Source organism: Lissotriton helveticus, chromosome 6, assembly GCF_964261635.1.
Source record: "Lissotriton helveticus chromosome 6, aLisHel1.1, whole genome shotgun sequence".
Classification (NCBI taxonomy): domain Eukaryota; kingdom Metazoa; phylum Chordata; class Amphibia; order Caudata; family Salamandridae; genus Lissotriton; species Lissotriton helveticus.
Window position 1 is genome coordinate 596,314,789 of NC_136067.1, and position 12,890 is coordinate 596,327,678.

At 41.4% G+C, this 12,890-nt stretch overlaps 1 protein-coding gene across 1 annotated transcript in view; it reads left to right on the forward strand.

Annotated features, from left to right (window-relative positions):
• Positions 1–695: 695 nt before the first annotated feature.
• Positions 696–12,890, forward strand: part of KCNQ5 (potassium voltage-gated channel subfamily Q member 5) — a 1,025,261-nt gene continuing 1,013,066 nt past the window's right edge. The window contains exon 1 of the mRNA XM_078647596.1: positions 696–1,516. Coding sequence (XP_078503722.1) covers positions 696–1,516 — 821 coding nt within the window. The remainder of the gene's footprint in view (positions 1,517–12,890) is intronic.

The window sequence follows — 12,890 nt, forward strand, 5'->3', positions numbered from 1 at the left end:
TATGAGGACCCGGATTTGGAGATGCTCCAGGAATGGTCGGATAATTCCGCTGCGTGCTCCAGCATAATGATGCGAATCCTGGTGAAATATGCCTTTAAGGATAGGGCGAAAATACTGGCTGAGATCGATAAGCTAACAGGAGAAATTAGTCAACTCATGACTAAGGAGGCGCTGGAAGAATTTCTTAAGAAACTAAACGTAAGAATGGAAAAATTAGAAGAAGAAATTACCGCCAAAAAACAGAGGAAGTTTTTAAGGGACTACAGAGACTATCAGGCGGGTAGAACACTAACCTTCCACAAGAAATATGACCATTTATTTGACAAGAAAACAGGAGCAGCTATAACAACAGTAGGTCATACCCGAACCAATCAAGATATAACAGAAAGCGATATCTCCGATGGGAACATCTCGGATGCTTCAACTGTGGAAACCATTCAGGAAGCCATTGAGGGCCCCTCAAAAAACCCCAATTTTTTACTCCAGTTTCAGATGATCAGCAAGACACGAAACGACACATATCAGACCGGAAGCCCAGCAAGAGGTCGAGGTCGCGGGCACAGAGGCGGAACCGGCGGAACAAACAAGCCAAAAAGAGGTGGCGCAAACGGCAACAAAGCTTCCATGGGAATGATGACGAGGAGCGCAAAGAATCAAAAATGAATATGACAGTTGTCAACCTCTCACATAGGCCAATGAGTGAAGAAGAAAAGAAAACACTGGCCTTAGGATTATCGTTTTGCCCCTCGAACAACATGAACTTCGCTGAAACTAGGATTGATCTATTCCTGTTTTCACGAAAACTGAAAATTAAGAAATGGTTTGCGACCAAACCGAAGACACAAAAAACTGTGAGTACTTCTACAACTATGAGCAATCTTGACGTGAATGATGCTGCGTTTATTAATGTATTAAGCTCTGATCCCACCAATGTTACAGACCTGGATGTATTGGGGACAGATTTGGGAATCAATCCAGGATCCCATTTCAAACCTAAATCGATCTTCCTACCTAATGTACAATGTGATGCAATCGATGTTTTTGAAAGAGGAGTTGGGAAAGATCTAATCAAAATGAGATACCAAAAAATCGCACAATCCAAAAAAAACTTAACTCCAGACCAAATTGTGGCCCTTGAACAATTGAAGAGTGATAACACTATTGTTATTAGAGAAAGTGACAAGGGAGGCAACGTGGTCATATTGGATAAAATAAAATATCTAAAGGAAGGCTATCGCCAATTGAATGATGAGAAGTGTTACTGTAAGAGCAACAAGGAGGAATTATTGAGCTCTATTACCAAATATAGGGAATTACTCTTTGATTGGAAGGATAAAGGTTTAATTGAACAAGAGGAATATCAATACCTCTATTGTGCACATCCGAGAACACCAGTACTTTATCTACTTCCAAAGCTGCACAAAGACCCCAAAAATCCCCCGGGTCGTCCTATTGTGTCCTCAATAGGCTCACTGATGGAATGTACCTCGAAATATATTGACTATTTTTTGAGGCCGTATGTAATGGCTCTTCCTTCTTATATTAAGGATACAACCCACTTCCTCACAGCTATAAATGACATTTTTTGGGAAGAAGACTTCATGCTTGCTACACTGGATGTTAGCAGCCTATATACTAGCATAGTACACCGGGATGGATTAGATGCTGTAAGACACTTTTTTAGAACTAGATCTGCCTCCTTTTTTCAACATTCAGCAATGTTGGTGGAGATGATCGAATTTTGTCTTGCCAACAATTTCTTTTATTTTGATGAAGTCTTGTATCGTCAGTCACAGGGCACGGCCATGGGGACCTGCTTCGCTCCCAGCTATGCTAATCTTTTCATGGGCTGGTGGGAGGAGCAGGTCGTCAGGGAAATGGCAGAATTCGATCAAGTGGCCCTGTGGCTGCGATACATAGACGACATCTTTTTTATTTGGCGTGGGGACACTGTCTCATTACAATCATTCATTGATAAATTGAATGTGAATGAATTGAACCTGGCACTTACTGGTAATTACAGCACCACAGAGGTGGAATTTCTGGATGTACGGGTGGCGGTGAAGAACAACTTACTGAACACCAAATTATACCGCAAAAAAACAGCAGGTAACAGCATCTTGAATGCGACGAGCTGCCATCCACGCAGTCTAATTAATAGTATACCCTATGGGGAACTACTGCGTGCCAAACGCAACTGCAGTGACACTGACACACACCAGGAGGAAGAAAACACCATGTGTGAAAGATTTCGCAAAAGAGGGTACAGCTCTAAAGTAATCAATGCTGCCAGAGACAGAGTAGCCATTAAGAAAAGAGAAGAGTTACTGATCCCACGGATCAATAAAGAAGAGACTGAGAAAATCAGATTTATTACCACATATTCTGAACAATCGTATAATGTGCGTAAGATTCTCCAAAAACACTGGCATGTTCTACAAACGGATGATCACTTGAAGAAATATCTCTCTGACAACCCACAAATCACTTTTAGAAAAGGCAAATCGCTCAGAGATGAACTTAGTCATAACAATGTGACTTCGAAAAATGTTTTGAATAATATGGATGTGGGGTTCAAGTGTTGTAGAAAGTGCAAGGCTTGCAAATTCAGTAAAGATGTTAAAACACTGACGGTACCAAATAGCAAAAGGATATTTACGATTCGGAAACATTTAACATGTAATACCACTTACAGTGTATACATCCTGATCTGCCCATGTAACAAATGGTATGTGGGCAGTACCAAACATACGGCGAAAAAAAGAGTACTGGAACACCTACGAGCTATTCATAACAATAACAAACTTTATCCGGTGGCCAGACACTTTTTTGAAATGCACATGCAAAATGAACAATTGGTGCAATTGGTTGTGATTGACAGTGTTGAGTTGGGGCCAAGGGGTGGCAACCAAGAATTATCACTCAGAAAACTTGAGTCCAAGTACATTGTGGATTTTGAATGTTTAATTCCTAAGGGATTGAATGTGACTGAAGAATTAGGAGTCCACCTGTATGAATGAGTTCTGACAACTTTCCGCAGCTTCCTTGATTTTAATATTATGTATTTTATTTTTAGGAATTGACACTTCACGTGGTGGCGGACCAGTATGGATTTGATCCAACCAATATGCACTTCTGAACTTATGGGTCAATATATTGAACTTTGAACATTGATTTCACAGTGAGACTTTAAACTACCCTTTTCTTCAGTGAATTTGAATCGGACTTATGAGGACATTGATTGAGATGATTTATCTGTAAAATAGTGCCCACTGGGGCGTTATATGTAGGAGAATATGACAATAATATTCTCGTTGGGCATAAGGGTAATCATCGTCTGCAGACGGGGAGAAAAATGCTCACAATATGCTCAGACTATATTTGGTTGGGTTGTCTTAATTATGTATTTCTTTTTTGCGGGCCCACTGGGGCATTACTGTGCATAAGTGGCAGATCGGTAAAATATGATTGTGCTCCTAGCCTGTATCATATGACATTTGCGCATGAGGAAGTAAACAAACCATGACGTGTGTAGGGGCGGAGTCCCTTGCCGGTTTTGTAATATTTGTCAGGAGCTTGTTACAGGATATTAGGATCTGTACACGTCAAACCGCAAATACAATATTATGCTTAAATTACTAGCTTTAAATGACACCCTGCAAACTAAGAATCGCGTAAGATAGATTAGGGTGGTGAACGACAAGACAATACAATATATATGTTCCCGCAAGATTTACTTTGATTAAGTACAAGGACTTATGACCTAGCGACATGCTAAAGTTGATTGAATCTAAAATTGCATTGAAATATTGGTTGTTTGCATGTTACAAAATGGCCGCCGCCATTTCACGAACATTTACTATGTGCACTAGGGTGGTGTTTAAATAACGTGATTGAATGCTACTAGACGAGCGTGACAAAGCCGTAATGGCGAAACGCGTCGCTGAACTTTCTTCACTTGCCTAATAAACTCCTTGAGGATTGCAGCCCTGGGTGTCTCGTTTTTCATCGGTAAATATTACGATGGTATCGGAGTGAATATATATATATATATATATATTCACTGAAAAAACCATAGGTTATAGACCATATATAGTTAGGAATTAGCATTTACAAAACCTTGAAAATTCACTGAAAAAACCATAGGTTATAAACCATATATAGTTAGGAATTAGCATTTAAAAAACCTTACTTTACTCACACAAAACCATTGAAATTCCATATATAGTTAGTTGTACTAACTATATATCGCGCACCCGCAATCCACTGCTGATCATGTCACATATTACATCATTCATGACATGGTCAGTGACATCACTGATGACATCACTGATGACATCTCAAATGACATCACTGATGACATCACTGATGACATCTCAAATGACATCACTGATGACATCACTGATGACAACATCCAGTGACTGTATGTTTCTGTAAAGTTAAAATATGTCTTACATATTGAAGAATGAGTGGATGTAGAAGTGTCTGAACAAAGGATTTAGTAGGTGCATGACTGACTGTATGAGTGAGTGATTAAATGTGTCTCACTGAGTGCATGGGTTAGTGACTAAACTGTCTTAATTTGTGCATCATTATGTCTGTTGTTCTGTAAACTGCTGCATGTGTTGATCAGTAGCTATATGATTAACTATATGGGTTATTGATTGGTTGCCCAAGTATTTGTATGGGAGACTGAGAGTGTGTATGGGTGGCTGGGAGGTGTATGACTCTCTGCATAGATGTATGGGTTCAAAAGTGCATGTGGAAACAGCTGTATGGGCGGTTGACTGTGTGCATGACTGTATTGGTGAGTGAATAGATATCTCAGTGCTACATGTCAAAGTAAGTACATATGTAAAATACAGTACATGTGAGAGTTGACATATATAAATAACTGTGCATAAGAGCCAGTGAATGTGTGAGTGGCTGTATGGATCATTGTGAACTTGTATCCAGGATTGTATAAGTGAGTAAATATGTTTTAGTATATGTTTGAATAAGTAAGGTGTGTTTAACTGTATAGTTAAGGAAATGGAGGTGTGATTGATTGTTTGCATGACTGACTAGGTGTGTGTGTAACTTCATGGATGAGTGACAATCTGTGAGTCTGTGTTTACACTGAGTGTATCTAAGGTTATATTAGAGTCTGAAGAGGTTCATCGTATTATCACATGAATGATGTCATCAGTGATGTGATCAGTAATGTCAAATGAGATGTCATCAGTGATGTCATCAGTGATGTCATTTGAGATGTCATCAGTGATGTCATCAGTGATGTCATCAGTGATGTCACTGACCATGTCATGAATGATGTAATATGTGACATGATCAGCAGTGGATTGCGGGTGCGCGATATATAGTTAGTACAACTAACTATATATGGAATTTCAATGGTTTTGTGTGAGTAAAGTAAGGTTTTTTAAATGCTAATTCCTAACTATATATGGTTTATAACCTATGGTTTTTTCAGTGAATATATATATATATATATATATATATATATATATATATATGAACACCAAATCTTCAAATTGCATAAAAGAAGACACGGACCCCAGGCTGCAGTAAGGGAGATTTTATTCACCTCTCAGGCGACGCGTTTCGAGCAACTCGTGCTCTTGATCACACACCATGCACCTGGTCAGCATTAGTTTAAATACTTTTTTTTGTTTTGCAGTGCTCCACCCCCTGAGTGAATCACATGGTGCATAGACATGGAAAACACATTTTTCTATGCTAATGACTATGACACCCACCATCACTGCACTTAATTTATAAACGGCTGGGAAATTTAGTATATCTGCATAAATGCACAGAAACCTTCGATCATTTAAAGCATTCATCACTATAGTTCATATATGTCGAAAATTGTACATGTCCTATCAAAACCAAAACATAAATGTAATCATAATAGTGCTAAACCAAACAATGTATATACACAAATACCAAAAAATATATATATATCAATATAAAAATATATACGTGTTCTCTCCTATTCACATAATTACATCACTGTACAACTATATACATCTTTATATTATGGACACTCTACAATCTCTGACATGAATGCCTAAATACTCATAACCCTAATTATAACAGGTCATGAAAATATATATACATACGATCAAAGGTTCAAAGTTACTAACATAATCCTCTATGCCCATTTTCATACCCTTAGTGACAACAAACTACTGGGTGATATATATATATTTATATATACATATACATTATTTTTTTAACTGAGAAAAACAAAGTTTACAGGGATGTTATAGTTATGCTCTGATTTCACATGTACAAAACCAGTGAAAGTCAGCAGTTATAGTTACCTGAGCTAACTACAACTTACGCCCCCACAATGTACTGCTTATGACCTCACTTATTACATCACTCATGACATGGTCAGTGACATCACTGCTGACATCTTAAATGACATCACCGATGACCTTTAGTGTTTTCGAAAAGTTTGAGTGTTAAACATACATACCAAGTTACTACAAAAGTTAAAATGGTATACTTTCTGTACTACTGAGTGATTCCATTTTTTAACATCGATTATGTGAGTGATTGTGTGACTGTGTTTATCTGTGTAAGTGGATGTCTGAGTGGCCGTACAGATATGTGAGCGGGTGTGTGAATGGCTATATGGGTGTACACATGGGTGTGTGAGTAGCTGTGTGGGTGACTTGGTGGCTGTATGGGTGACTGTATTGGTGAGTGGGTGGGTGTGTCAGTGGCTGTATGGGTGAGTGATTGGCTGTATGGGTGATTGGCTGTATGGGTGGTTGAGGGGGGGTGTATGTGACTGTATGTGTGAGTGAGAAGGTGTCTGAACAGCTGTATGAGTGAGTGACTGGGTGTGTATGTTGGTGTATGGGTAACTGAGTGGAAGTTTGGTTAAGTGAGTTGGTGTGTGAGTGGTTTTATTGCAGAGTGTGTGTCTGTGAATGGCTGTATGGGTGAGTGAGCAGACATGGGTGTGCCTGGGATGTGGGAGTAAGTATGTAAGTGGTTGTGTGGGTGCGTGAGTAAGTGTGTGAGTGCTTGCATGGTTGAGTGAGTGACTGTTGAGAGGCTGTATGAATGTGTGTATGTGTGTCTGTGTGTGTGTGTGTGGTTGTAGAGGTGAATAAGTCTGTGTATGGTTACCTGTATGGGTAAAGGTGGGGCTGTGTGAGTGGCTATATGGGTGAGCGACTAGTTGCATGAGTGGCTGTATGGGTGAGTGAATGGTTGTGTGAGTGGCTGTTTGAGTAAGTGGGTGTATCAGTAGCACTATGGAGGAGTGAGTGGTTGTGTGAGTACATGTATGGATCTGGGAATGAGTTTGTGTATGGTTGTGTGGATGAGTGAGTGGGTGTGAGAGGTTGTATAGGGGTGTGAGTGGGTGTGTGAGTGGTTTTGTTGTGATGCCATCAGTGATATCACTGACCATACCATGCGGCCATGAGCAGTACATCATTTTGGGGGCATAAGCAATAATTAGCTCAAATAACTACAACTGCTGAAATGCACTGGTTTTATATGAGTGTTTGAGTGGGTCTGTCAGTGGGTGTGTGAGTCTGAGTGGGTCTGTGAATGGGTGCATGAGTCTCTGATTGGATAATTGAGTAGATGCGTGAGTGTCTGAATTGGTCTGTGAGGGAGTACATGAGTCTTTGAGTGGTTCTGTGGCTGAGTGCATGGGTCTGTGAGTGGGTTATTGAGTGTCTTAGTCGATCTCTCAATGGGTGTGTGGGTCCCTGAGTAGGTCTGTGAGTGGGTGCATGAGTCTGTAAGTAGGCTTGTGAGTATCTGAGTTGATCTGTAAATGGGTGTGTGAGTGTTTGAGTAGGTTTGTGAGTGGGTGCATGAGTCTCTTAGTGGGTCTGTAAGTGAATGTGTGAGTCTCTGAGTGGGTCTGTGAGTGGGTGTGTGAGTGTCTGAGTGGGTCTGTGAGTGGGTGCCTGAGTGTCTGAGTGAGTCTGTGAGTGAGTGCATGAGTCTGCCTGGGTCTGTGATTGGTGTGTGAGTCAATGAGTGGGTCTGTGAGTGGGTGTGTGAGTGTCTAAGTGGGTCTTTATTTGGGTTTGTGAGTGCTGAATGGGTCTGTGAGTGAGCACGAGTTTCCGAGTAGGTCTGTCAGTGGGTGTGTGAGTCTCTGAGTGGGTCTGTGAGTGGGTGTGTGAGGGTATAAGTGGGTCTGGCAGTGGGTGTATTAGTGTCTGAGTGGGTCTGTGAGTGGGTGCATGAGTCTCTGAGTGGGTGTGTGGGTGTCTCATTGGGTATGTGACTGGGAACTGAGTAGGTGTAGGCTCTCTGTTTTGCCCTCCTCTGCTCTGTTTTGCCTATTCTGCTTGTTTTTCCGCCCTTTGTTTTTCATTTGCTGCTCGTTTTTCTGTCTTCTCTTGTGCCCTCTTTCACTCTGTTTTGCCTTTCCTGCTATTTTTTCTACCCTCTCTTATGCCTTTTGTGCTTGTTTTTCTGCCCGCTGTTTTGCCTTTTGGCTTGTTTTTCTCCCTTTATTTTCTCTCTAAAGTGGGTCCCGGCCTTAATTAATAGGGGAGGTGGCCCCCGTGCCCCCAGGGCAGATTTCAGCCCCAGAGACCCCATCCCCGTGACCCGGCCAAAATGTGATGGGGGTGGAGGGCCTCACTGTCCTCCCTGAGCCAATTTCACACCCCGGGGACCCCATCCCTCGGGGTCTGGCAAAGTGTTTTAGGGCGATCTGGCCCCAGCGAGGGTACCCGGTGTGCATGATGGAGACCCCAGGGTGAGCCTCAAGGCCCTGGTGGTCTCAGCTGGCTCCCTACCTCCTGTGGGAGCTGGTATTGCTGCTGCATGTAGAAAGCTGCTGGAAATGTGGCTCCCTGCGTGTAGGAGCAATAGTTTCCTCTTTTTCCATGCCCGTATTTCTGTGGGCAGGGAAAGAAATGAAAACTCTGCTTTCAGCAGGTGGGAGCATTTTGACAGCTCCCGCACGATGGAATAAGAGTCTTTACTTTTGCTTGGCGGGAGCTATCAGCTCCTACCAAGCAAAAGCAAACAGCTATGTCCAGGTGGTGGTCCCCAAGGCTGTATATGGCCTGGGAGAGGAGCCACGCGGTCCTTCCCCGGTATTATTTATTATTTAGGTCCCAGGGAGTTGGTGGTCCCTAGGGTCTGGGGGTCTGTGCGGCCCTTCGCCAAGTCAGTTTAGAAGCCCAGGAGGGGGGTATGCGAGACCCCCCTTCCATTTTTTAAAACAAAGCCCCGGTAGTTGGTGGTCCCCGGGGCTTTTTAGAAACACAGGACAGGGGTCTGCGTCGCTCCCCTCTAATTTCTAAGATAAAGACCAAGGAGGTGATGGTCCCCGGGGCTCAATAAGCCTTAGAAGGCCCCCTCATTAAAAATGCCTGGCCCATTCGGGGACTCTATCGAAATAAGTGCGGAAGTCCGCACCTGATTTTTTACAATTTGTTTGCCAAAGATTTGCAGTTCCATCACGTTTACACAGCTACTTTTTTTTAAATGATTTTTTGCCTTGGTGGGGTCCCTCTGGGACCCCATGACCAGAGCTAGGGGGTTAGGGTATTCCTACCTTGCCCCGGTTCTTTTTCAAAAATATTTTTTCCGAGACTCTGCTGAAGCTAAGACCCACTATAGCTGCCAACACCTCCTGCTTGAAGTGTTGGCATCCAATCAGATTTCAGCACGTGTACTGTTGAATCCTCAGAGTGTCTGCGTCCCTAGATATACAAATTTGGATTTCTTTTAATATGTCAAAAACTACTTAACAGATTTATGCCAGATAACAAAAAGGGTGCATTTTGGACCAAGTGCTACCTTTCTGCAAAATTTGATGTAATTCCGTCCAGCCGTTCGGGCTCTATGTGTGTCTAAAATCTCTATGGAAATTACCATGGAAAAAGCACTTTTTTGATCCCCCCTTTTTCTCTACCCCACTTGACGGATCGAGAGAGAGAGAAAGAGAGAGAGAGGGACTCAGGTGTCTTAGTGTTTGTCAATTCACTTAGGACTTTTAGGGTCTAGTAAACCTCTTTGTAGAGTCTCTCTTCAGCTGGAAGCTTAAAGTGCCTCTGTGAATCCAACCCCGATCCACATAAAACTACACTTGTGCTTTTTGGTGATATCCACATCGACTAACATCTGATAGGCTGGCAAAATTGTTAAACCAGTTGGATATACGGAAATATACGGACAAGTCCTTTCCGGCATTTTACAATATGACAATAAAAGGATGATGAAACATCAGCAGGTCCACTTTTGACTCAAAATGTGAAAAAACATAGATAAAAAACATGTTAATTTATTATTCGTGACACCTATGTTAGTGCATGGTTTATAAGGCACTTGAAGAACAACTCTAAACTAACAAAAAAATTAAAACGAGAACATAATATGGTTGTCAATGGGGACAAAAGCAAGATACTAGAAAAAATCAAGAACATTAGTGGGAAATAAAACAATATAGCCAAAAAATATGCTAAACTATGAATTGACAAAATAGTGCAGAGTGACTTAAAAAGTGCCATTTGCGCTTTCTGTTTGTGCCTTTAGTGCTGTGTGGGGAAGAAGGATGTTTGTGTGTGTCCGAGAAACACAAACTTTTTAGGTCGAGCCTAGGCAGCACGCATGCGTTGTCTACAAGACCTACAGTAAGCAGTATAGTGTGTGTAATCCCACCTGCTGGCTGCCACCGGATCACTCCTGCGTTGCTCTTTTTTCCTGACTCCTTATTGGTTGGTGCTACCAATACATCACTTCTGTTTTATCGCAAGGTGCACCAACCAACTACAGTTTTGGTACGCTGTAAGTTTTCTTGTGTTGTGTTTAGAGACTACGTCTTTTATTTTGTGCTACTTTTATTCTGTCACCAAGGCGCCCAGTTTCATGTTTTTTTTTTATCACCATGGTGCCTGCCTCATGGGCTGCAATACACATAGCTTTAATATGCTCCGGCGCCGTGCTTTATATTTTAGCAAAGTGCCTGCTTTCATCATTATTTTTTAATTACTGTACATGGTTGCCATGCTTTATGTTTTAGCACGGCACCTGCTTTTATATTTACAACATGAGCTAGCTGCTATTGACGTTGCTGACGTCATCAGCTATTAAAGAGTTGTCAGTCACAGATAAAGGGGTTTTTCTGCATTGCCAACCTGCTCTTCCGGGTAATTGCGTAATTGCCCGCAGTCTAGTATTGACCTGTCTGACTAGCACAGGCTCAAACCGACGCTCCAACGCATCCCGATCCAGATGGGCCTCTTTGTACACCAGTGGCAGACTCGTTTTAGTCGCTATGCAATGTCACTCTCAAAAGACGATGCCACACAAACTTATCTCCATACTTAGTGTTCACATCTAATTCAGCATGAGATCAAATCTAAATACCCATGTCATCTAAAACAAAGGGGCGCTCAGTAGAACAAGTAATTTGCTGTGTTCATATAATCAATTATATCATACAAGTTGTTATGACGTCATATTTCATACAGAGAGTAATCTGCAACCAAACTTAACAAGTGAAACAACATTTCTGCAAGGAGAGCATTAAAAAACGAGCTCAGTGAACAGGATTAAAGCATTAAGGCCCTGGTGCTGAATGGTGCTGAGGGGTGTGTCAACTGGAGATACCAGCACACACAATTTTTGAGTTTTACGGAGTGTGAGAACAACTAATGCTTATCTGCACCCATTGTCTTCCTGATAAAGTATGAAGACAGTGTGCGCATAAAAGTGCCTGATATCGAGATCTGCATGTGGTAAAATACCTGTCATTCAGATATCACTATGTTAGTCCCCATTCAGGGTACCGTTGCACACTGTAGCCGATGTCAGAGGAGTAAATAAGAGGCAGAATCAGTAACTCCAGGCACACAAGCTTTCCCTCCAGTTACTAGCCGGCTCGTCATTGGCATCTACATGTTTAACACTTGGCCTTCTTTTATATTTAAAACACTGGAGCCGTGCTTTATGTTTGAGAATGGCGCCCGCTTTTATGTTTAAAAAAGCAGTAGCTTTAAGTCTCACAAATGCGAGGCCTGTTGCATTGCAAATGCTTGTTTTCTCTCAATGTCTGTACTTTTTACATAACTTTTTACTAAAGGGAATTGTTTTTCTCCCACTTTCTTCATTTGTAGCACAGTAAGCTCGTTGACTCGTAAAGAATGATTCTTGAATCGTTGGCACCAACAAAATAGTTGAACATACATACAGAAGAATCCATTTGAATTGGTAGCAAGTTTTTCGCTTTAAGCTGCAATGATTCTATAAAAAATGGATCAACTTCTTAGTTGGCTTATGTGTGTAGGTATTAATACTTGCGGTACTTAAAAGCAGTCACTGTTCACTGGAATCACCGAAGAAGTTGACTTAGTTTGGGCCTCAATTGGAATTGAGAAATGCCCACCCAGAAAGGGTGGTGGATGCCTATATATTTTTTTTTTTATTAATTCTCTTTATACCTCAGTCTCAGAAACATAGTTGTAATACTGTGCTTGTTTCATTATGTCCAAGTTCAGTGGTCATTGCTCCTCGGTATCGGGTTTCTGTATAGTGAACAAAGACATTTTGCCCAATCATTGTTTTGGGAGAAAAGAAAAAGTGGTATAAGTAGTAAAAAAAGGAATGTTGAGGAATGTGTAGCAGAGCATACACATGAATGATACACAAACAAGTAAAGACAATAAGACTTTAGAGAAAGTGGAAACCGCCACACTTTAGGTATACTGAGATGTATTGGTCTGTGGATAACCTGATATCCTACTGAAGACTTAGCAGCAGAGAGAAGGACCCTGACTGTATGAGTGAATATATTGAATAAAACCAAGCACAAATGAACTATTACTGGAATTAGACAACCTCACCATGTCTACAAGTTCCCTGTTCTCATACATATCAGTTACTGCTAT